The sequence below is a fragment of the Hemitrygon akajei genome, unplaced genomic scaffold (genome assembly GCF_048418815.1).
Source record: "Hemitrygon akajei unplaced genomic scaffold, sHemAka1.3 Scf000041, whole genome shotgun sequence".
NCBI classification, from domain to species: Eukaryota; Metazoa; Chordata; class Chondrichthyes; order Myliobatiformes; family Dasyatidae; genus Hemitrygon; species Hemitrygon akajei.
Window position 1 is genome coordinate 326,867 of NW_027331927.1, and position 26,539 is coordinate 353,405.

Genomic DNA, 26,539 nt, shown 5'->3' on the forward strand with positions numbered 1-26,539 from the left:
TCAGACCCCGGCACCAGGGAAGCAACATACCATCTGAGACTCCCGATCTTCCCCACAAAATCTCCTATCCGCCCCCCTGACTATAGAATCCCCTATCACTACAGCTCTCTTCTCTTCCCTCCTCCCCTTCCTAGTCGAGGGTCCAACCTCAGTGCCAGAGACAGGACCACTGCAACTTGTTCCTGGTAGGTCATCCCCACCAACAGTATCCAAAACGGTATACTTATTGTTGATGGGAACGGCCACAGGGGTGCTCTGCTCTCTCTGTCTGATCCCCCTGCCTCTCTTGACTGTCACCCATTTGCCTACCTCCTGTCTTTTCCCGATAACTCTTATCTATCTCTGCCTCTGCCTCCCGAATGATCCGTAGTTCATCCAGCTCCTGCTCCAATTCCCTAACTCGGTCTGATAGGAGCTGCAGCTGGATGCACCTTTTGCAGGTGTGGTCATCAGGGACAACTGTGTTGACCCTGACCTCCCACATACTGCATACGGAGCACACCACTGCTCCAACTGTCTCCCCCATTACCTGATCCCAGATTAGTCAGAATAAATGACAAAACTACCGACTGACCTTACCCTTTTACCTCAGCAAGCACGTACTCAGGCTCACTGATTTCCTCTCACCGAAGTCCCCTTGCGCCGAAGCCCGCTGAGCCAAAGCCCAGCTCCCGTGCACTCCGCTGCCCGCACCGACGCTGTCTGCTCCTAAAAGTGGGCCTCTTTTTAAACCCCTTTTAAACCTTTTAAAATTTTAAACCTCTTTTTAATTAATTGGATTCATAAATGGATGCCCATACAGTAAAGTAAATTTCATTATCAGACCCCTGACTGGACAGAGAGGCCTGTTCCTGATAAACACCAGATCATCACACTTCCACATTAACTGTGCTGTGAAGGTGAGTATTTCCCTGGTAGTTTACTGACCCCCGACTGTCCCGTACCGAACAATCTCCCACTACTGTCACAGCTGTCATTTTTTCCTGTGGAAGAAACTTTTAATCCCCAGTGTTGATGTGGCGTATGGAGACAGAGAAGAGGGTGGTGGGCATTCTGTCAAAGGAACAGGTCGGGGAATCACAGCTCCACCTCTCCTCCCACTGTGACTGATTCAACATACAAAGAAGTAGCTTTGCTGATCGGCACGTGCACTGTGGGTGGGTGGTTGGGGTGTGTGGTATCTCAAATGTGTTCGAATCCTGTCAGGGGTGTGAGGTGTCTCGCAATGTGTCTTCTGCCAGGGACTTATGGGAACCTCACAGTGTGTCAGTAAACTGCCGGGAACGTGTGGTGCCACACAGTGTGTCAGTACACTGTCAGGTGTGTGTAGGGTCTCACAGTGTTTCAGGTCCATGTCTGGGGTGTGTGGGGTCTGACGGTGCGCCAGAACCTTAACAGGGGTGTGAAGGGTCTCACAGTTTGTCGGGACCCTACATGGTTGTGTGGGATCTTTAGTATGTCAGGACCCTGACAGGGATGTGTGGGTTCTCACTGTGTGTCATGACCCTTCCAGGGGTGCGTGGGCTCTCACAGTGTGTCATGACGCTGCCAGGGGCTTGTGGAGTCTCAGTGTCGCAGGACCCTTACAGGGGTGTATGGGGTTTCACAGTGTAATAGGGCCCTGTCATTGGTGTGTGGGGTCTCACAGGGTAGGCGGACCCTGTCAGGGGTTTGTGGGGTGTCACCATGTGCCACGACCCTAACAGGTGTGTGGGGGGTCCCACAGACTGACAGGACCCTGCCAGCGGTGTGTGGAGACTCACAGGGGGTCAGGATCCTAACAGGTGTGTGTGTGGGGTCTCACAGTCTGAAGGACCCTGCCAGGGGTGTGTGGAATCTTGCAGTGTGTCAGGATCCTTTCAGTGGTCTGTGCGGTCTCATAGTGTGTCGGGACCCTGGGAGGGATGTGTGGGGTCTCACAGTGTTTCGGGACCCTACCAGGTGTGTGTGGGGTCTCAAAGTGTATCAGGACCCTGCCAGGGGTGCATGGGGTCTCCCGGTGTGTCAGGACGTAGTCATGGGTGTGTGGGGTCTCACTGGGTGTCGGGACCCTTCCGGGGTGTGTGTGGCTCACAGTGTGTCAGGACCCTGTCAGGGGTGTGTGGGGTCTCACAGTGTGTCAGCACGTTATCTGGGCTGTGTGGGGTCTCACAGTGTGTCGTGACCCTGCAGGTGTGTGTGGGGTCTCACAGTGTGTTTGGAACTAGCCAGCGTTTTGAGGGGTCTCACAGTGTTTGCAGTAAGGGGGTGCAGATGTGAATATAGTTGTTTTCATATGCTGTCTTGGGTTTGAACAGACTAGTTGCTTGCTTTTCTCATTAAATTATTATTGTTATTCTGTGACGAGAACTTTAATGGACTCCCGGTTCCAAACATGATGACCTGTAGGATCTGAGGGAATTTAGAAAAGTGATTTAGGATGAGTGCTGTACCGGGTGCTGAGTGGTTGTAGGGAAATGATTTCACCTTTCTGAGTAAGACATTTCCCATAGTTTCGCTCCTCAGATTGCCCACTTTTCCATCTTTAGTTGCGGGACCCAGAGAGGATTGATCTCTTTCAGCAAAGCCCCCATCTCTCTGCGTTGTTCCTCATGCTGCCCTGTGAAATCTTTCCCTCCAACAAAATACTTTTCCCTGTGTCTCACTGTACTCTGTGTCACGGTGGAACATTTACCTGATCAAGTCCCCGCGGCTCAACAACGACATGGCCCTACATAATATCAACCTTCGGTGGAAACAGCGGTTTCTTCATTTACCTTTCAGCTCACTGGGAATCTCCGGTACGGGTCGATGGACCGGAACACAACCTGTTCGGATTTAAAATAATTTGAGAAATTTCAATTCCTCAAGTTATAAGTCTGTAATGTTTGAATCCATAATTAAAATAATCTCTGATATTATCTCACCATGTTCTTGTATTTCTTTCAGTATTTTGTCCAACTTTTTGACACCAATCCGCATTTTCACGAAGGTTTCCCACATCACCCTCCGGGCGCGGGAGCCTTTCTCCATCACCAGGCTCAGGACGAGTTTAGAACTGTCCGCTCGCTCTCCCTTATCAGCTAGATCAGAGATTTTCTGTGAAGAGTAATGGTGAACATATTGGGGACTGCAGATTCACACAGAGAATGAGCAGTAAATGATGTGCTCTGTAATGGGATCACACTGAGCAGTCACCCGGACGGGTGCTGATCCTGTCTGGACATATAACCATATAACAATTAAAGTACAGAAACAGGCTATTTCGGCCCTTCTAGTCCGTGCCGAATGCTTACTCTCACCTAGTCCCACTGGCCCGCAATCAGCCCATAACCCTCCATTCCTTTACTGTCCAGATCCCAATCCAATTTCTCTTTAAATGACAATACCAAACCTGCCTCTACCACTTCTACTGGAAGCTCATTCCACACAGCTACCACTCTCTGAGTAAAGAAATTCCCTCTCCTGTTACCCTTAAGCTTTTGTCCGCTAACTCTCAAATCATGTCCTCTTGTTTGAATCTCCCCTACTCTAAATGGAGAAAGCCTATCCACATCAACTCTATCTATCCCCGTCATAATTTTAAACACCTCTATCAAGAACTCCCTCAACCTTCTATGCTCCAAAGAATAAAGACCAAACTTGTTCAACCTTTCTCTGTAACTTAGGTGCTGAAACCCAGGTAACATTCTAGTAAATCTCCTTTGTACTCTCTCTATTTTGTTGACATCTTTCCTATAATTCGGTGACCAGAACTGTACATAATACTACAAATTCGGCCTTTCCAACGCCTTGTACAATTTTAACATTACATCCCAACTCCTATACACAATGCTCTGATTTATGAAGGCCCGCATACCAAAAGTTTTCTTCAAAACCCTATCCACATGAGATTCCACCTTTAGGGAACTATGCACCATTATTCCTAGATCACTCTGTTCCACTGCATTCTTCAATGCCCTACCATTTACCATGTATGTCCTATTTGGATTATTCCTACCAAAATGTAGCACCTCACACTTATCAGCATTAAACTCCATCTGCCATCGTTCAGCCCACTCTTCTAACTGGCCTAAATCTCTCTGCAATCTTTGAAAACCTACTTCATTATCCACAACACCACCTACCTTAGTATCATCTGCATACTTATTAATCAAATCTACCACCCCATCATCCAGATCATTAATGTATATGACAAACAACATTGGACCCAATACAGATCCCTGAGGCACACCACTAGTCACCGGCCTCCAACCTGACAAACATTTATCCACCACTACTCTCTGGCATCTCCCATCCAGCCACTGTTGAATCTATTTTACTACTTCAATATTAATACCTAACGATTGAACCTTCCGAACTACTCTTCCGTGCGGAACCTTGTCAAAGGCCTTACTGAAGTCCATGTAGACAACATTCACTGCTTACCCTCGTCAACTTTCCTCGTAACCTCTTCAAAAAATTCAATAGGATTTGTCAAACATGACCTTCCGCGCACAAATCCATGCTGACTGTTCCTCATCGGACCCAGTCTATCCAGATAATTATATATACTATATCTAAGAATACTTTCCATTAATTTACCCACCACTGACATCAAAGTGACAAGCCTATAATTGCTAGGTTTACTCTTAGAACCCTTTTCAAACAATGGAACCACATGAGTAATATGGCAATCCTCTGGCACCATCCCCGTTTCTAATGCCATTTGAAATATTTCTGTCGGAGCCCCTGCTATTTCTACAGTAACTTTCCTCAAGGACCTAGGGAATATCCTGTCAGGATCTGGAGATCTATCAAATTTATACTCCTTAAAAGCACCAGTACTTCCTCCTCATTAATCATCATAGTTTTCATAACTTCCCTACTTGTTTCCCTTATCTTACACAATTCAATATCCTTCTCCCTTGTGAATACTGCAGAAAAGAAAATTTTCAAAATCTCCTCCATCTCTTTTGGCTCCATACATAGCTGTCCACTCTGATTCTCTAAGGGACCAATTTTATCCCTCACTATCCTATTGCTATTAATATAACTGTAGAAACCCTTTGGATTTATTTTCACCTTACTTGCTAACGCAACCTCGTATCTTCTGTTAGCTTTTCTAATTTCTTTCTTAAGATTCTTCTAACATTCTTTATATTCCGCGAGCACGTCATTTACTCCTGTTACCTATATTTATTGTAGATATCTCTCTTTTTCCTAACCAAATTTCCAATATCCCTTGAAAATCATGGCTCTCTCAAACTTTTAACCTTTCCTTTCAACCTAATAGGAACATAAATATTCTCTACCCTCAAAATTTCACCTTTAAATGACCTCCATTTCTCTATTACATCCTTCCCGTAAAACAAATTGTCCCAATCCACTCCTTCTGTATCCTTTCAAATCTGCTGAACGTTAGCATTTCTCCAATCAAAAATCTCAACCCTGAGTCCAGTCCTATCCTTCTCCATAATTATATTGAAACTAATGGTATTGTGATCACCGGACCGCAAATGTTCTCCAACGCAGACCTCCATCACCTGACCTATCTCATTTCCAAACAGGAGATCCAACACTGCCCTTTCTGTTGGTACCTCTATGTATTACTGCAAAAAAAGTATCCTGCACACACTTTACAAACTTCAAACCATCCAGCCCTTTTACAGAATGTGCTACCCAGTTTGTGTGTGAAGAATTAAAATCTCCCACAATCACAACCTTGTGCTTACTACAAATATCTGCTATCTCCTTACAAATTTGCTCCTCCAATTCTCGTTCCCCATTAGGTGTTCTAGAATACACCCCAATAAGTGTTACTACACCTTTCCCATTCCTCAATTCCACCGAAATAGCCTCCCTAGACAAACCCTCTAATCTATCCTGCCAAAGCACCACTGTAATATTTTCTCTGACAAGCAACACAACAGCTCTCCGTCTTGTCCCTCCCATTCTATCACACTTGAAGCAACGAAATCCAGGAATATTTAGTTGCCAATCATACCCCTCCTGCAGCCATTTTTCACTAATAGCTACAACATCATATTTCCAGGTATCAATCCATGCTCTAAGCTCATTCACCTTTCTTACAATGCTCCAAGCATTAAAATAAATGCATTTCAGAAATTCTCCACCTCTTCCTCTGTGTTTATCTCTAACAGCACTAAGAACTTTACAGTCTTCTTTTTCTTCCTTCTCCCATACGTCTGTTCCTACACTCCAGTTCCCCTCCCCCTCATAACTAGTTTAAACCCACTAGAGCCTCTCTAGCAAACCTACCTACAAGAATATTTGTCCCCCTCCAATTCAGATGTAAACGTGTCCCACCAGAACAGTTCCCACCTTCCCTGGAAAACTGCCTAATTATCTATAAATCTGAAGCCCTATCTCCTACACTATGTCTTCAGCCACATGTTGATCTGCACTATCTTACTATCTCTAAACCACCTGCCCGTGGCACTGGTAGCAATCCTGAGATTGCTATCCTGGAGGTCCTGTCCTTTAACTTGGCACCTAGCTCCATAAACTCACCTTTCTGGACCTCCTCATTCTTCCTACTCACGTCATTGGTCCCTACACGGGCCATGACATCCAGCTCCTGAGAATCCTCCCTCTTGAGAATACCGAGAACTCGATCCGAGGTATCGTGGACCCTGGCACCAGGGAGGCAACAGACAATCCTGCATTTTCGATCTCTTCCACAGAACCTCTTATCTGTAACCCTAACTATCGAATCCCCTATCACTACTGCTCTCCTCTTTTCCCTCATTCCCTTCTGAGCTGAGGGTCCATTTGCAGTGCCAGAGACGCAACCAGTGCAACTTGTCCCAGACAGGTCTTCCCCACCAACAGTATCCAAAACGGTATACTTAATGGACTGTACATTCTGAGTGCAAAGCACATGGAGGGACATTCACCGTGAGACTGTTCCACCAGTCAATGGGATCCTGGCTGGTCTGTGACGGCTTCATTGACGTGGCTCGAAATCCATAAATAATTGCTCACCAGATTTGACAGTGTAAAACAGAAATCAGATAAAAAATGATCACAGATGAAGAAATAAAACAGGCAGGTTTTTATAACAGAGTGAACAGCCTCAGGGAAGTTACAGAAAAGATAGATAGATAGATACTTTATTCATCCCCATGGGGAAATTCAACCTTTTTTCCAATGTCCCATACACTTGTTGTAGCAAAACTAATTACATACAATACTTAACTCAGTAAAAATATGATATGCATCTAAATCACTATCTCAAAAAGCATTAATAATAGCTTTAAAAAAGTTCTTAAGTCCTGGCGGTTGAATTGTAAAGCCTAATGGCATTGGGGAGTATTGACCTCTTCATCCTGTCTGAGGAGCATTGCATCGATAGTAACCTGTCGCTGAAACTGCTTCTCTGTCTCTGGATGGTGCTATGTAGAGGATGTTCAGGGTTTTCCATAATTGACCGTAGCCTACTCAGCGCCCTTCGCTCAGCTACCGATGTTAAACTCTCCATTACTTTGCCCGCGACAGAGCCCGCCTTCCTTACCAGCTTATTAAGACGTGAGGCGTCCCTCTTCTTAATGCTTCCTCCCCAACACGCCACCACAAATATGATGTGATTCATCTCCTTAATCCACCATTGCCCAACATGACAGAGGATTACCGGCTGACACCTGATCTGCCTTTTCCAGTGGAGGTTTATTCAATTATTACACATTGCAAAATGGCAGTATTCCCTGATCCACGCTGTCTGCAGTTACAAAATCATCTCCACCCAGAACAGAACACACTCGAGCTCCTGTCGCATTCACTGCTGATGCCCCCGTTCTCACCGACATCCTGCCATCACGCTGCACGGTCTTCCCAAACGGAAACCTCCTGCTATATTTCCATTTAATGCTGTAAGCCCATAGAACTGTTAGTTCCTCAACTCACTCTGAACATTGAGCAGCCACCCACCAGTCCGCGGGGTCTTTTCACTCCTTTCTATCACTGGTTCAGATTCACATTTTTCAGATTGCAATTACAGTTTTTATTTCCCAGTTGTTCAATTATCTGTTTTATTATCTGATGAGTCAGAGTTCTGACACCCATCAGTCCGGTGATGTGTGAAAATTCAAACCCATTCTCCCTCCTACTCACCCGGTGTTCCTCTCCGCTGAACTGATTCTCGGCCGTTAACGCCAGGCTCACTCCGTGCACCCCTCCTTCCATCGCCTGCTCCAGCCTGTCCCGGTAGAAGTCCGTCAACTGCAGGAGCTGGAAATCATTCCAGCTTGCCAGGAGCTCGGTGATCACTGAGCTCGGACCTGTGAAAGAAAATGGGATAAAAATTAAAGAAATGACCAACGTTCCATTGGACAGCAACTTTCTCTCAGGAAACTAAAGATGGTGCACGAGGTCATGGAGCATAATCCGAGATTTATATGGCGAGGGTGGCAGGGGGAGGGGTTGGGGAAGAGACAGGCGTGGGACTCGGGATGGGTGAGCATGTATGCGGCCTGGGCAGATGGGGCGCCGATCGGGGAGGGTAGGGAAGGGAGTATAGTTCCATCTGTTAAAGGTTATTTTTTGTTTCCCAGGAGTATGCTGTTTGTCTGGAAAGCAATCTGTTTATTGCTGAGATTATAGTAACCATCACCATCACTCTCCTGGTACTGCCCATCACCGCTGCTTTGCTCTGGGTTACCGTCTGCCTGCCTGGTCAACCCCTTCGTCAGCAAATCTCCGGAATATCTCACAAAATGCAGGAGGTACTCAGCAGGACAGGCAGCATCTATGGAGGAGAATAAACAATCAACGTTTCGGGCCAAGGACCTTCATCAGAATGGAAATGCGGGGACAGAAATTCTAGATATTGCCACATTACTTTCTGTTCCTTGTGGTTCTGATCTGAAACTTCAAATGCTTATTCCTGTCCATGGATGCTGCCTGACCTGCTGAGTTCTGCCAATATTTTCCGTGTCATTGTTTTGCCCAAAACTTTCAGCATCTGCAGAATGCCTTGTCTTCTGGAGTAATTCGCTATTTTAATGTGCATCACAATCTGTTAGAGGAGCATGAGCAGACGGTAACTGTACTCCTTCCACGTGTGACTGTGTTTCCCCCAGAGATGTTAACTCTCTCTCATCTCTCTGCTCAGTTCTCACAAATATTTTGTGAATTGCCGATATTGAATTAAACCCAGATGCAGAATCAGTAGAGTATTTATAAATTAAAATGCTTCGCCAACATACACGTGTTCTTTCCCGATGTTGACGTCACTGGAATTCTTCCCGTGCTTGAACCTTCAGCCATTTTGAGGACGGTTGTGATCAGTTTTTGCTGCTCTGTAACAAAACAGAATTAACAGGAGGGTGAAAAATTAATTGGGGTGTAAAGGATAACACTGTTTTGTTTTTAAACTGAGGCAAACACTTCCAAATATCTTGGGCCTGTCCACTGAAGACTTGACATGGCCTGGTCCACCTGCGTCCATCCACCCAGAGTCACACAATGTCCATTTCCACTCTGTCCATAGATTATACACTGTACCAGTATTCTGCAAGGTATCTACTCGCTATATTGCAGGCATATACTCCTGGACCGGGAGTGATGTGTCAATGGAATGGCAAGGCTGGTTGAGCAGACAGCACCCACTGCTTTGGTCCTCCTACCACTGGTGGCGCTATGGTGAGTAATGGACAACTGTCATAACAGTGTGGGTGAAACATTTCCGCTTACCAACGAGACATCTATTCTTCTCGTCACTAAATAAAACAGATTTCTCAGTCACGCCTGATTCTTACCGTCTCCTTTCAGTTTAACATCACCTGGCATTGACACCTATGCCAATGTTTGGTTTGAGTCTATAGAGAAACACTATGACATCCTGAACAATGCAATCCCACCCATAGCAGCATATCATGTTCTGAAACTCTACATTTTTCCAGCAGGATTATAAGATTATTATTAGCCCCTAAACCCTAGTCATTTGAACATTTACCTGGCTGTCACCAGATTGTTACATCGCAACTTGTTAACCACAACGCAGTCGCGCCAGACATACAAAACAGCAAGTTGCCAAAGCATCTTTAACAAAAATAAAACAAAACTCCTGGAATTACTCAACAAGACAGAGAGTATGTTAATATTTCAGGCGGAAAACCCTGTATCAGACCTCAGCCTTTGTATAGGAGTCATGTATCTGTTCCCCATCTGCATTGTAGTCTGTGTTGCGTGTTAATGACTTTTTTTGTTTCTCAATGTGTTCCACAACACTTCGTGCCCTCTCATTCACTATACCAGTCCCAGCTGGTCTGACTGTCCAAATTCACCATCTCTCACTTGTTCGTTGAAAACCATTCGCCATTTCTCAGACCATATTCATAACTAACCAAGATGTCTTTGAAATTCATTATAACCTGTTGCAATATCAACCAGACTCCCAAATTTAGTTTTAAACTTGCTAACTGTGCCATGTACATTCATATATAAAACAATGGCATGAATAATGATTTATAGAGGTCTCGACACTGACAGACACATCCCGCTCGTCACAGGCCTCCATTCGCTAAATCCATCTTCAGTCATGACCCTCTGCATCCTGTAATTGAACCCGGAGTGAATCCACCTCGCCAGCCCCCCGTGAATCCCACGTGACCGAACCTTCCCGATCAGCTGCCATGCGGGATCTTGTTACAGAATTTACCAAAGTTCAGATGAACAACATCACTGCCCTATTTCATCTATCTTCATAGTTAGCTCTTCAAAAATCTCCAGAATACTTGTCAGACATGATGTCCCACTGGGTGGTGCAGACAGCAAATTCCCTATAAGCAATGTCCAACCGCCCGGGATTTCAGCTTCACTGCAGACTGAGGAAATTCCGATCCCAGCTGTAGAATTACCAACCTGGACTGAAGCCCATATACTGTCAGTTCCATATCCTCAGTGTCATCAGCACAATATTATCACCCATACAAAGCCGCTGTGGAGCTGGCAATTTGCAGTGATGTTCCTGACATTTCGGATTCACAAACTAAGGTGGAATTGGAAGCTAATGACCCTCTGCCGGGGCCGGTGCTCAGGCCGTTTCCCCGGTCTGTATAGAGGATGCGGATACACTTCAGCCTGATCCCAGCAGCTAAACCGAGCACATTTGATCACAATCTTCCTGCTGTGTGGGATCTTGCCCAGCACAGCTGGCTGCCATGTTTCCTGCAGTGTAGCAGGAACAATATGTAAAATTATAAAGTAGAAAATGCTGGGAGCTCAGTACATCAGACTACATCTCTGAAAGGACAAATGGTGGAAGACCCAGTTCCAGAACTGAGACTGTCCAAGATGCTGCCGATCTGCTGAGCGTCTCCAGTATTTTCACCTCCTTACTTTAAATTTCCTGCAACTGTTGTATTTTTGCCATCTTCATTTTAACGCACAGATAGAAACTGATTGCCACCCTAGACTGTAAATGCCACCCCACCCCAAACAATTTGTTAGTTCTGAGTTCATTCTGACCCTGGTGTAACACATCCCACACAGTCAATGCTCACAGCATCCTTTCCTCCCACTATCACTCTGTTACATTTGCTCCCGAGGCCACTGTCTCTACGCTGAGAGGCGGTGACCACAGAGCGATAAAAACTGCAACACTTGCTGCAGCTCTGACGGGCCGTTACCCTGGAAACAGAGGAAGTGGCTCACAGAAAATAACCGAAAAAGGAAATAATAAACTCAACATCAGATGCTATGAGTTCCATTATGACAAAGATTAACACTGCAGCCATTTTGTAACGGTGAATCAAAAATTGAAATGGTTGCTTTTACCCTGCCACGTGTTGTGTCCATCTACACCTTTGGTATTCCTAGTGAACAATAACTAACTAATTAACTAACTAGCTAACTAAATAAATAAATAAACAAACAAATAAGCAAACAAACAAACAAATAGAAAGGTGCAATACAAAACTTCACAAGGAAGACAAAGTTTAGAAGAGAGATTGCTGAAATATATCATTGCGGCATTGGGATACAGGCTGGGCAAACATGAACAAGACTTAACTCTCGCATTAATAGGGCCAGACATCGGGAAACACTGTCAGCATTTCGGCAAGTCGTAGCAATGGAAAGAAGATGGAATTTAACTTCCCAGCCCCCGAGAGGACGTGAGATCTGGATCTCACTGTCCTGTCTGAACGGGGTAGATGAAACTACTCATACACGTGGAGGAGTCTCCCGAGGGTGCGATTACTCTGTTTAACCCTTGAGTCTGCAAGAACACAACGGGCCGAACAGCCGCTTCCAGTGTGCTGGAAATATGTAAAACAATCATCGACCCCAGGCGTCAATCCAGGTGAAGTTTGGATCCGATACCGGGCCGGGTGATGGAGGTAAAGTTCACCAGGTACATCTTAATGGATGGGTTCAGTCTCGGCATCACCAACTCATCCCGTTCCTGGGACCAGAACACCAGGGGCTGAGCGGCGGCTCACCTCAGTCGGTTCGGTGTGAAGGTCCCATAACCCGGACCGACCACGACAGGTTGTGTCCAGGAAGCGGGACGAGGCCGCCATTTCGAGGAAGTTAACGGGACTCTCTGCCCAACATCAGGTTCCCCTCCCCTGGGATCGGCTTCAGTACTCACCGATGGGAAATTGTTGGTCGCGTTCAACCCCTAGTGACCGGCCTCAATACTGACCGATGAGAACTTCATCAATTTGCTCCGCAGACAGCGATCGGTCCACCGGCTCCACGCCGACGATCCGCTTCAACAGAGAACGGAAAGAAAACCCTCGCCCATCCGGAGACTGTGAGAGCGGGGGCGGGGCCTCGGAAGCGAAAACCTGAGATGCTGCAGATCTGCGTTTGAAATGGGAACGAGAAACTTGACGGGTGGAGGGTCTCCCGGCTGAACCGGTGACTCCGCTCCTCGCCCCTCACACACTACCCGACCCATCCGCCGCATTTTACATGTTATTTCATATTTACACCAGCTACATTTTTATTTTGCCCTCGGTACCTTTGGCGTCCCCATCGCTCCACCTCTCGGATCTCAGAGTTACTGGTTCGATTCCCATCCCGATCCGACACACAAGTCAGACCCGAAAAGGTTTCATTCAAATCACTTCTATATTTATAAATACTAATCTTTATTCACATTCCTCCAGAACCTCACTGGACAGGAACACTGAAGCATCAAGTGAGAAGCAGCAGGAGGTGGCCGTTCAGCCTCTCTAACCAACAAGATGGCGGCTTCTCTCCCATCTCAGCCACATGTTTCTGCCCGATCCTCATTTCCTCGATCCCTTCGGTCTCCGCACATCTACCGGCCTCTGTTTTATGTGAAGACGATCAATGAGTCTTCATCGTCCTCCAGGAATCAGTCTGGTGAATCTCTAAAATGAACACTCTCTAACCTCTTAGATAATCCTCCATGGAATGAAATTAAATTTCTGCAGCCCCGTGTTGCCCCCACAACTCACCTCCCACACCACCACTATTTCCACCTTCCCACCAACCCGCTCACGTGTATCCACCTCTCACTCCCCAGCTCTTACCTCATCCCCACCCCTCACCTCTTTTCTCTGACTATTTTCAGTCGACAGGGAGGGTCTCAGCCCGAAATGTTGACGGTCCATTTCCCTCCACAGATGCTGCCCAACCCACCGAGTCTCTCCGGCAGTTTGTTCTTTGGTCTGTGTAACCCGTGTTAGTATGGGGGGACAGCATTTTACACCATATTCCAGGTAAAATCCCAACAAGGCACAAATAATTGTTACGATAATTATCATACTTAAACACGAGAAAGCCTGCAAACGCTGGAAATCCAAAGCAACCCACACAAAATGCTGGAGGAATTTATCACAACAGGCACTATCTACGGAAAAGAGTAAACAGTGCACATTTTGGACCATAAGCCTTTTTCATTACTGAGGAGGAGGGGGAAGATATCTGAATAAAAAAGTCGGGGAGGATAAAGAGGGGAGATGGAATGTGATTGGTGAAGTCAAGTGATGGGCTGGTCAACGGCTGGAGAATAACGAATCGGAGAGTTGTCAATAGGAGAAAGGGAAGGAGAAACCCAGGGGGGAGTAGTAGGCTGGTGAGCAGAAATGAAATTTCAGAGTGGGGAATAGAGGAGCGGGTGGGGAGATTTGTTTACTGGAAGGAGAATCCAATATTCATACGATCAGGTTGGAGTGTATTCAGATGCAATATAAGGTGTTGTTCTGCCACCCTGAGGGTGGTTCCATCTTGGCACAAAAGGAGGCAAAAGATCAAGACGTCGAAATGGGAATCAGAATTAACAGTTTTGCCAGTGCGAAGTCCCCCTTGTTGCAATTGATACAGAAATGCTTGACAAAACGGTCTCTCAATTTATGGCCGATCTCACCAATGTAAAGGAGGCCGCATCGGGAGCACGGGGCACAATAGACGACCCCAGCAGATACGCAGGTGAAGTGTTCCCTCACCTGGAATGACAGCTTCAAGCTCCGAATAGAGGAGAGGGAGAAGGTTTACGGGTAGGTGTAGCACTTAACCCACTTGCAGGATGTGACTTGAGGGAGATTAGTGAGGAGGAAAGAAAATACAAGGGAATTGAGGAGGGATGATCGCTGTTGGAAGAAGAGGGCAGGGTGGGAGCGAGGAAGGTAAAGATATGTTCCATTGTAATACCTCTTTTGATATGATGGAAGTTGCAGAGGCTGAAGGGCAGGTAGATAAGGACAAGAAGAACTGTATTATTCTCTGCTTCCTGTCATTGAGCCCGGTGTGAACCCACCTCGCCAGCTCGCCGTGAATCCCACGTGACCGGAACTTCCAGATCAGCTGCCATGCGGGATCTTTTTCGAGGCTTTACCAAAGTCCTTACACAGAACATCACTGCCCAACTTATGTATCTCCATAGTCACCTCGTCAAACATCTCCAGAATACTTGACAGGTATTTGGGTCCAATGGTGTTTGTCATATACATTAATGATCTGGATGATGGGGTGGTAAATTGGATTAGTAAGTATGTAGATGATACTAAGGTCGGTGGCGATGTGGATAATGAAGTGGTTTTTAAAAAGCTTGCAGAGAGATTTAGGCCAGTTAGAAGAGTGGGCTGAACGATGGCAGATGGAGTTTAATGCTGATAAGTGTGAGGAGTTACATTTTGGTAGGAATAATCCAAATAGGACATACATGGTAAATGGTAGGGCATTGAGGAATGCAGTAGAACAGAGTGATCGAGGAATAATGGTGCATAGTTCCCTGAAGGTGGAATCTCATGTGGATTGGGTGGTGAAGAAAGCTTTTGGTATGCTGGCCTTTATAAATCAGAGCATTGAGTATAGGAGTTGGGATGTAATGTTAAAATGTACAAAGCATTGGTAAGGCCGAATTTGGAGTATTGTGTACAGTTCTGATCACCAAATTATAGGAAAGATATCAACATAATAGAATGAGTACAGAGAAGATTTACTAGAATAATACCTGGGTTTCAGCACCTAAGTTACAGGGAAAGGTTGAACAAGTTAGGTCTTTATTCTTTGGAGCGTAGAAGGTTGAGGGGTCTTGATAGAGGTATTTAAATTATGAGGGGAATAAGTAGAGTTGATGTGGATAGGCTTATTCTATGAGAGTAGGGGACATTCAAACAAGAGGACATGAGTTGAGAGTTAGGGGGCAGAAGTTTAAGGGAAACACGAGGTGAATTTCTTTACTCAGAGAGTGGTAGCTGTGTGGAATGAGCTTCCAGTAGAAGAGGTAGAGGCAGGTTCGGTATTGTCATTTAAAGTAAAATTGGACAGGTATATGGACAGGAAAGGAATGGAGGGTTATGGGCTGAGTGCGGGCCAGTGGGACTAGGTAAGAGTCAGCATTTGGCACGGACTAGAAGGGCCGAGATGGCCTGTTTCCGTGCTGTAGTTGTTATATGGTTATATGGCTATATCGTATGATGTCACACTGGATGGTGTAGTCCGTGATTTCCCCATAACTAATGTCCAACCACCTGAGACTGCAGACTGAGGAAATTCTGCTCCCAGCTGTAGAATTACCAACCCGGACTGATGCCCGTACAGTGCCAGTTCGATATTCTGAGATACTCCACCCTGATATTATAACCCACACACAAATGCTTTGCTGCCGCCGATTTGCCGTGGTGTTCCTGCCACTTTCGATTTACAAACTAAGTTGGAACCGGACCTAACGACCCTCTGCTGGGACCGGGCTGAGGCTGGTTTACCAGGCTTTAGTTTGAGAGAGGATCTGGATACACTTCTGCCTGTCTCTAGCAGCTAAGGTTAACACATTTGATCACGATCTTATTGCCGTGAGGGATCCTGCCGAACAGGATTGGCTGCCATGTTTCCCTCAGGGTAGCAGAAACAAAATGTAAAATTATAAAGTAGAAAATGCTGGGAACTCAGTATATCAGTCTACATCAGTGAAAGGAGAAATGGTGGAAGAGCCATTTTCAGAACGGAGACTGCCCAAGCTGCTGTCGATCTGCTGAATGTTTCCACCATTCTCCTTTTTTAAAATTTAAATTTCCGGCAACAGCACTTTTTATTTATTTTAATGCACAGATAGTAGCTGTTCGCAAAAATGTTGGGGCCAACCCAAAATGCTACCCTCAGCCCTCCAGTTTGTTAGTTCTCAGTTCATTCCGACCCTGTTGTAACACATTTTGTACAGTCAATGTTCACATCATCCTTTCCTCCCACTATCATTCTGTTGCATTTGCTCCTGAGGCAACTGTCTCTACCCTGAGTGGCGGTGAACACAGAGCGATACAAATGTGCAACACTTCTTGTAGCGCTGGCGGGCTGTTACCATGGAAACGAAGGAAGTGGCTAACCACAAGTAGTTGAGAAAGGAAATAACAAACTCAATATAAAATGCTTTGAGTTTCGTCAGGACAAAGATTAAAACTGCAGACATTTTGTAATTCTAAGACTGAAATTGTATTACCTGATTATATTCTGCCTCGTACTGTATTCAATTAGTACTCTGGTAGTTCTAGCTAAAGAATGACAAAAGAAACAACAATGAAACACACACACACACAAAGAAACAAATAAAACAGTAACCACTCCTGGAAAATTCAATGAAGTAAACGGTGAACGAGAACACTTTACAAATATTGCTGGTGCTTGTCATTAGGGTATCCTAAAACGACAAAGCTAGAACAATAAGAAATTTGGCAGATGCCCTTTGCCCCTTACCAAACTTTATCAATGCGTCATGGAAAATATCCATTCGGAATTCTTCCCGCCTTCGTACGGCTACTGCCCTGCCCATGTCTACATGAAACAGCAGAGAACCGTGGACACGGCTGAGCACAACATAGAAACAGGCCACTTCTCCATGGACTGGGTCTATATTTCCCACTGCCCTGCCCATGTCTACATGAAACAGCAGAGAACCGTGGACACGGCTGAGCACAACATAGAAACAGGCCTCTTCTCCATGGACTGGGTCTATATTTCCCACTGCCCTGCCCATGTCTACATGAAACAGCAGAGAACCGTGGACACAGCTGAGCACAACATAGAAACAGGCCTCTCCTCCATGGACTGGGTCTATATTTCCCACTGCCCTGCCCATGTCTACATGAAACAGCAGAGAACCGTGGACACGACTGAGCACAACATAGAAACAGGCCTCTCCTCCATGGACTGGGTCTATATTTCCCACTGCCCTGCCCATGTCTACATGAAACAGCAGAGAACCGTGGACACAGCTGAGAACAACATAGAAACTGGCCGCCTCTCCATGGACTGTGTCTATATTTCCCGTTGCCTCAGCAAAGCAGGCAACACAGTTAAAATTCCCCACAAACCTAAACATTCTCACCTCCCACGCGCCCATCTGGTCGAAGATAAAAAAATAGAAAACATACCACTGGGCTCAAAGATGGCCTCAATTTTGCTGTTATATCAAATTGAATGTTCGCAGTATAATAAGACACAGATTAATAAGATGGACTCTGGATCTCGCTATGTAACTCAATGTGACCTTGCACCATATGTCTACCTGCACCGCACTTTCTCTGTAACCATAGTGATTTGTTACCTTCTGTTGTTTTACTTTCTGCTACGAGAGACGCAGGCTCGTTTTACTGTGAGTTTTACTTTAAGAGCGCCTGAGTGAGTGAGGCGGGACTATGACGTCAGTCACAGGCTGTGACTGCTTGCTGTGGACTGAGCGAGAGAGTGAGAGAGGGGAGAGAGAGAGAGAGAGAGTCAGAGAGAGAGAGAGAGAGAGAGAGGTGAGAGGGGCGGGGGGTGGGGGTGGGGAAACCGGTGGCACTACAGCTGGTCACTGTGGTTTGGAACACACGGTTCTATGCCCAAATGGTTGGGTTGATCATCGGCACACAGTGCACAGAGGATGTGTGACTGTCACTTCGTATAATCCATATGTGTGGATTTGCTGGAGTATCCTATGGCATCACTTTTGTTGACCCTACTCTGGAATCGGGGTGTTCTGTGGTGACCACTTGCAGACGATATTCCTGTGACAGTCACCTGGTGATATTTCTAAGTGGATTTCGAACGATTCGACGGACGAGATCTTCGACATCTGGTATTTTGTTTTACCAGAGTGGAACCTGTAAATCTTCGTATCGCCCTCTCTCTGCCTACTTCTATGCGGATTACAAATCTCTCTCCCATAATTTATTCCGTGGATCACTGAACCGTACTAACTTGCCAACTTAAGATTTTAATAACTATTCCTAAACTTGATGGTTTGGGGAGACACACACACCCATATAACACTGTTAACTTTTTATTTATCTCGCTTAAACTACTATAGCATAAGTAGGTACTAATAAAGATAGTGGTTTTAACGTTAAAACTTGAATCGGTGTGAAATCCCTCGCGGCTGGTACGTTACAAATCGTAACACTTCTATCATCTCAATGTTCTGTGGTAATGTATTGATGACTATGGATGGTTCCCAAGACTAGTTTATCAATATACCTTGGTACATGACAGTAATAAACGAATTTGCACTTCAATTGTGTGGTAATATGAGACAGACTGAGCTTCTGCTCTGGAACATCTGTAGAGAAGCTTCACTGACGTGTACACTCTTTACAGAAACCCACATATGTGGAAAATGCTTAATTCTCGCATTAATAGGGTCAGATACCCGAACACATCGGCTGAACTTCGGCAAGTCATTACAGGGGAATGGAATCAAGATCAAAATGTCCAGACAAAAAAAGAGGGGACGTCCCAGATCTGGATCTCAACATTGGTCTCAAAGGGTGAAAGATAGAACTGCTCATAAACGTGGGGTAATGTCTCGAACGTGGTGTTACTGCCTTTAGTCTTCTCTGTCTGCAAGAACACAACAGGCCGAACGGCCGTTTTCCGTGTACTGGAACGATATAAAACAATCGTCGACCACAGGCATCGCTCCAGGTGAAGTTTGGATCCGCTACTGGGCCGGGTCATGGTTCTAAAGTTCCCCGGGTACATAGAAACATAGAAAACATAGAGCACAACAGAGGCCCTTCGGCCCACAAAGTCGTGCTGAACATGGCCCGACCTTAGAACTACCTAGGCTTTACCCATAGCCCTCTATTTTTCTAAGCTCCAAGTAGCCATCCAAGAGTCTCTTAAAGACCCTAGCGTTTCCGTCTTCACCAGCGCCGCAGGCAACCCATTCCACGTACTCACCACTCTGTATAAAAAACGTACCCACAGATGGGAGTAGTTCCGGCATCCCTGCCTCATCACGCTCCTAGGCCTAGAGCAGCGGAGGCTCATCTCAGGCGCCTCGGTGTGATTGTCCCACAAATCGGATCGACCCCGGCAGTTTTAGCCAGCAACCTGGACCTAACCTCCAGTTCGGTTGAGTTAGCAGGACTCTCTACCCATCGTCAGACTTCCCCGCTCGGGATAGGGCTCCATACTCACCGATGGGAGCTTTCCCCGAAGACAGTAAATCTTCCCCCGGCTCCTCGCCGACGATCCGCATCAACATGGTACGGAAAGGAAACCAACGACCCTCGAGACTGAGCATGCGCAGTCTGAGCTCCGCCTCTCCAGAGCTGTGGTGGGCGGAGGGAAACAAACCTGCAGATGCTGCAGCTCCGCGGTAAACGGGATTGGTGAGTCTCTCATGTCAATATTATAATCAGGTTCAATACCACTGGCATGGGTCATTAAAATGTATTGTCTTTACAGCAGCAGTAATAAGTAATACATAACAATATGGAAAAACTGTGAACTTCAATGCGTGTGTGTGTGTGTGTGTGTGTGTGCGCACAAAATGACCATTGCAAAAATAAAAATAAAACATCCAAATAATAAACCGATTCCTCATTTCACCTGTGCGGAAATATTAGACAAATTGGGTTGCTGATTTGAAACATCTGGAGGGAGGCTTAACTGAAGTGTACAAATTCTTGAGAAGCACAGATGAATGGAGAAGACTCAATTCTCCCATAAGCAGGGTCATACATCGGGAAACAATGGCTGCACTACGGCAGATCGTAACAGTGGAATGGAAGCAAATGCCCACCCACAACGGGAGGAGGTGACTGATCTGGACCCCACCGCCTTGTCTGAACGGGCAAAGGATGAAAGATGAAAGACAGGTCTAGTTCCAGCATCACCACCTCATTCCACCCCCACCCATCAGGAGTAGAACAACAGGGACTGAGCGAGGCTCATTTCAGTCTGTTCGCTGTGAAGGTCCCACAACCCGGACTGACGCCGGCAGGTTCTGCTCCAGGAACGGGACGAGGCCACCAATTCGGGGAAGTTAACGGGGCTGACTGTCCAACATCAGGCCTCCCCGCTTGGGACCGGCCTCAAAACTCACCGATGTGAACGTGATGTCTTCACCCTGTAATCAGCGATCCCTCCCTCGGCTCAGTAAAGCAGAGTGGTCGACAGGGCTTCGGAAACAAACCTGCAACTGCTTCATCGTCATCAACATCATGTGCCAGAGCCTCGGCGACCACTTTCTTCCATTGCATTCTGTCGGCAGTCAAACCTCTTGCTTCTCTTGATGTTGTCGATGCAGGTTGTCCACTGTCTGCCTCGGGAGCGGCTTCCTTCCATTCTGCTTTCAAGTACAGTGTGTTCCAGTGAGTCATCAGTCCTTGAGATGTATCCAAAATAGCAGAGTTTCCTTTGGATAATGGTTTCCAGAGGATTGGTTTCGTGCCAATCTTTTCTAGAATGAATTTGTTAGATCTCCTTTCAATGTACAGCATCTTGAGGATCGGTCTTTATGTCCACACCTCAAATACTGTCAACTTCTTTTCATCAGCTGCTTTATGGTCCATGCTTCACAACCATATAGGATTACTGGCCAGACAAGACTCTTGAGGAACTGTATCTTAGTGTCAACTGCTTCATATCTGCGGTAAAATGAGATCACGTGACCGATGGGCGGGTCTGCCCTGACAACTTCAGAATCTGGTTTAATATCACCGGCAAATGTCATGAAACATGTTATCTTTACGGCAGAAGTACAATGAAATTCATCATAGACGAAAAAAGTGTGTGTGTGTGTGTGTGTGTGTGTGTGTGTGTGTGTGTGTGTGTGTGTGTGTGTGTGTGTGTGTGTGTGTGTGTGTGTGTGTGTGTGTGTGTGTGTGTGTGTGTGTGTGTGTGTGTGTATTAAATTAGAGTACAAAATTTAAATTAAAGCGTAATTAGCCGATTCTCCGTTTTAGTTGTGTGGAAATATTAGGCAGCTTGGTTTGTTGATCTGGATCATCCGCAGGGAGGTTTAAACATACTGTTAACATTTTTGAGAATCCCAAATAAATGGAAAAACTGTTAAATCTTGGAAGGATACGATCATACACTGGGAAATACTGGCTGCTCTTCGGCAAAGGAGTCAGGAAAAAATTCCCAGCCAGATTGAGAGGACATGACAGAGCTGGACCTTTTGCTTTGTTCGAACGAGTAACAGATTAGCTACACACAGACGAGAAACAAACCCGCAGATGCACAGTAAAATTGGAGCGCGAAACGGTATCACGTGACCGGTTTACCAGACTCCCACCTGACTCGGTGACTCTTTTCCTCGCCGCACACGCTGCCCGGCCCACCTGCAGCATTTTCTACATTACATCATATTTACAGCAACTACATTTTTAATTTTTTCTTTGGCATCTTCCCCTTTCGTCCTCTCTCGTATCACACAGTCACAAGGCTGATCCTCATACTATTCCGACATACAATTTACACCCAAATCGGAAATGTGTCATTTAAGTTACTTCTGTGTTTATAAACACTGATTTCTATTCACATTCCTCCGGCCTCACTGGACAGGAACACAGACACATCAGCAATTGAGAAGCAGAAGGAGTTGGGCCATTCAGCCCCTCTAACCATCAACATGACCATGACTGCTCTCCAATCTCAGCCACATGTTTCTGCCCGATCCTCATTTCCTCGATCCCTTCGGTCTCCACACATCAGCTGTTTTATGTGCGGACGATCACTGAGCCTTCAGCGCCCTCTGTGGTGGGGAATTACAGACATTCCCACCCTCGGAGTGGAGACATTTCCCGTCATCTCAGTCCCGGACAGTCCACCCGTTTCAGAGACTGGGATCCCTGGTTCAACCGGTAATGATGTTGTGCATTTCAATGTGTTCACCCCTCAGTCCTCAATTCTCTTAATAAAAGTTTATCGCGTTTCATCTTTCTGCAAATGAAGACCCCACCGATACAGGGATCAATCTGGTTGATCTTTATTGCACCCTCCAAATAAATACTCTCTAATGCCTTTCTTAATCCTCTATAAAAGTAACTTCCTTCTGGAGGAACTCAGAAGGTCAGGTGGCATCTATGGAAAAGAGTGGATATTTCAGGCCGAAACTCCTCTTCAGGACTGAAGGAAGTAGTGGGTGTCGGGGGAGGCACCTGAATTAAAATGTGGCGGGCGGGGAAAGAGGCGATCTGGAAAGTGACAGGCGGATGGGAAAGTGCTGGAGAAGAAAGAATCTGACAGGAAAGGAGAGTGGGCGATAGGTGAAAGGGGAGGGGGAGGGAACCCAAGGGGAAGTAACAGGCGGGTGAGAAAAAGTAAAATGTCAGAGTGTGGAATAGGACAAGGGATGGGGGGAGGCGGTTGGAAATTTTGATCACTGGAAGAAGGAATCGATATTCCTACAATCGGTTGAGGGCACTCGAAGAAATTTATGGCGTTTCTTTTCCACCCTGAGGGTGGACTCATCTTAACACATAAGGAAGCCACGGATCGACACAATCATTTGCAGCCCTGTGCTGCCCCCACCACTCACCCTCCACACCCTGTCGACATTGCTACTTTTGCACCAATTTGAGGGTCATCTGTACGGCGCCTGAGATAGAAACATAGAAAATAGGTGCAGGAGTAGGCCATTTGGCCCTTCGAGCCTGAACCGCCATTCAGTATGATTATGGCTGATCATCCAACTCAGAACCCTGTACCTGCTTTCTCTCCATACCCCCGATCCCTTTAGCCACAAGGGCCATATCTAACTCCCTCTTAAATATAGCCAATGAACCGGCCTTAACTGTTTCCTGTGGCAGAGAATTCCACAGATTCACCACTCTCTGTGTGAAGAAGTTTTTGCTCATCTCGGTCCTAAAAGGCTTCCTCTTTATCCTTAAACTGTGACCCCTCGTTCTGGACTTCCCCAACATCGGAAACAATCTTCCTGCATCTAGCCTGTCCAATCCCTTTAGAATTTTATACGTTTCAATAAGATCCCCCCCCAATCTTCTAAATTCCAGTGAGTATAAGCCTAGTCGATCCAGTCTTTCTTCATATGAAAGTCCTGCCATCCCAGGAATCAATCTGGTGAACTTTCTCTGTACTCCCTCTATGGCAAGAATGTCATACTTTGCTAAATACTTTGAATACTTTGCTTCACACCAGCACCATCTTTGATGGGAGTTGGTTTACCATGTGAGGGACAGCATCAATTTGATGGACGTATAAAATGCTGAAGGAACTTTATCTCGCGTTACCGGCTCCGTGACAGATGCACTGCCACCTGGCTGGTCGGAGGACACACCACATGCCAATCAACATTTGGTCCCTCTCAACTAATCAATGCATACCTAAATTATTGGTCACCTTAATTGGATTATCTCGCCCAGCCCCATGCTATAAAAGGTGAGACATGTGCCTGGCTCGGTCTCTCTTACAGACCACCTCATTGAAGGTAAGTGCATTGATTTATGTTTGGGAAGGTCTATCGTTTGTCCTGGTAAGGGAGCCGCAACTATCTAAGGTCAAGCGGGGGATAGCTGTTGTAGTGCTTTCCCCTTGTTCTTTGTATGTGTAACTGTACCCTGTCCCCACACCGCTTCCTGTGTATTGTAGTTGCTTGTGTTGACCCGACTTCCCCTTGTAAATAAATTCCTTATTATTAAAACTGTGTGTGTCCAGACCTCTACTGTTGAGACTCAAAGTGCCAGTTATTTCCATCACATCATTTGGCGCTGCAGAGCAGGGTCTGATAGGTTTTGGCTGGACACAAGCACAGGGGATAATGTTCTGGAATAAGGGGAAGAAAGCCAGTGCAGGCACCCAGGATAAGATCCCTGGGTGGGCTGATGAAAGGGAGGGGTTTGAGAGTCTGGCCAGCATGCTGGCAGACCACGGAAAACCAGTGGACTGGTCTGAGCAGCTAGAGCCCTGTGGAGAGAAGCTGGGCCATCATGTGGTCTCCCTCCTGAAGGAATCAGGGTTCCCCAAAGCCAAGGGGAGTCAAAGGGGTGCCTTCTGGTTGTTTGCGTCCCTGCTGAGACGCCAGGTTAGAATTACTGATCACCTGCAGCACTTGGGTGGTCGGAAGGACAGGGAAATTGAAGACCTCAGTCAGCGTTGTTGCACGCTGAAGGAAGCAGCACAGGCTGCCCAGGCCCGAGCCAATGACCTTGAAGTTAGGGGAACTGAACTTGCCTGTTGCCTCATAAAACTTCAGCAGGCCAGGGCAGCCCATCGGTCTGGCTGGCAGCCGGACCCATTAAAGATTCCAGCCCTGGTCCAGTGTGGTGACAAGCTGGACACATGGCTGGGGGATGGGGACATCTGGCTGGATAGTGACGACGAGGGGGTGCCCGAGGAACCGAGGTCCCACAACCACCCTTCCCCCTTCTCACCCGAGCTCCAACATGCCCGACCCGTCACCACGCGGTCCCAGGTTCACCGCAGGGAGGAAGGGAACGAGGGGGAGACGCCCGGACCTTCCGCTAGTCAGTCCGATACCACGGAGACCCGGGACTTCTCCCCCAATTAGCTGACCCAGTTGGCGGATCGCTACCGCCAACGACCAGGCGAGCACTTGGCCACCTGGCTGCTCCGGCTATGGGACGAGAGGGACCCAACCTCAGCCTCTCCCATCAGGAGGCAAGCGCCCTGGGAAGTCTCTCTGACCAGCCGAGCATAAACAACGCGCTGCGGGCGCCACAAAGCAGAAATCCGTGACGGCACAAACCTATGGGATCGGGTAGTGACCGCGGTACGAGCTCGCTATCCCACACTTCTGGAGTGTGATCTACACGGGCGCCCGCAATGGGGTACCGTCAGTGAGGGCACCCGGGTTATCAGGGAATGGACACTGGTCAACGGCATCTATCAAGGTGTCTGCGACCTCAACTTCCTTGAAAACACGAGTGGCCGGGTGCCCTAGCGAGATACTTGGCCACTACCGTGCACCCCGATCTGAAGTCGGTAATCCTGCCCCTCAAGGCACCAGCCAGCGGCAGGACCGTACGGGATGCCATCACTCCCCAGGAGGGATTAGAATATATGCAGAGGGGGGCACCTACGCAGGTCCACAAGACCAAGACAAGGGCCCTAGACACTATCCCTCTCAGATATACACACAGGCAGCTGTACACGGACCTGCTGAGTGCAGGGGTGGATCGTAACCAGATAGATGGCATCCCCACCCCCAACCTATATGCCCTGTGGAAAGAGCATTACAGGGGGAAGACTAGTTACAAAAAGACCGCCAGACCCGATGCCCACAGCCCCCAGACCGCCAGGCCAGACCATGCCCACACCAAGCCACTCTCCGCACCTACCCGTGGCTCCCCACAAGCTGGTACGGTTACTGCTTTTCAGCATATGTGGTGCCCTTCATCCACCCCCTGAATGACCTTGGGGAGCATCGGGCGTACAGCGGCCACCGGGACAAGTGGGCCATCACGGAGGCGGAGAGGTTCTGGATGATAGCCTCTCCCAGATACGGCATGGCCCGGCTGTCCCGGGAGGTGATCCAGATGACCAGTGTGCTTGAGACTCTGGCCAACGAGACGGCAGTGGCACTGCCACACACGGAGGATGCCCTCACCCGAACGGCGGCAGAACCGACAGCTGTCAGGATGGTCGCCCTGCAGAACCGAATGGCTCTGGACTACCTACTCGCTGCTGATGGTGGAACGTGTGCAGTGGTTGGTAAGGAATGCTGTATCTTTATCCCTGATGAGTCCAGCAACATCACTCACTTCGCCGCTCACATTCGGGACTCGGTGGCTACAATTCAAAAATCAAGGGACCAGCTCCTCCAGCACAACACCTCATGGGGCAACTGGTGGCCGTTTGGGTCCCTAGGGGGGTGGTGGGCAACTGTTATTCACTG

At 47.1% G+C, this 26,539-nt stretch overlaps 2 protein-coding genes across 7 annotated transcripts in view; one reads left to right on the plus strand and one right to left on the minus strand.

Annotated features, from left to right (window-relative positions):
• The window catches only part of LOC140720355 (NACHT, LRR and PYD domains-containing protein 3-like), a 30,851-nt gene extending 13,902 nt beyond the window's left edge, over positions 1–16,949 (minus strand). For 2 of the 6 annotated variants that reach the window (XM_073035220.1, XM_073035219.1), the window contains exons 1-5: positions 16,892–16,949; positions 9,186–9,278; positions 8,092–8,258; positions 2,907–3,078; positions 2,757–2,807 (exon numbers count right to left, since the gene is read on the minus strand). In XM_073035220.1, coding sequence (XP_072891321.1) covers positions 2,757–2,807; positions 2,907–3,078; positions 8,092–8,258; positions 9,186–9,246 — 451 coding nt within the window. In that variant the 5' untranslated portion in view covers positions 9,247–9,278; positions 16,892–16,949. The other 4 variants (XM_073035224.1, XM_073035223.1, XM_073035221.1 and 1 more) reach the window with 3 other exon arrangements.
• Positions 1–26,539, plus strand: part of LOC140720313 (NACHT, LRR and PYD domains-containing protein 3-like) — a 343,837-nt gene that overhangs the window by 66,936 nt on the left and 250,362 nt on the right. The window lies entirely within an intron of this gene.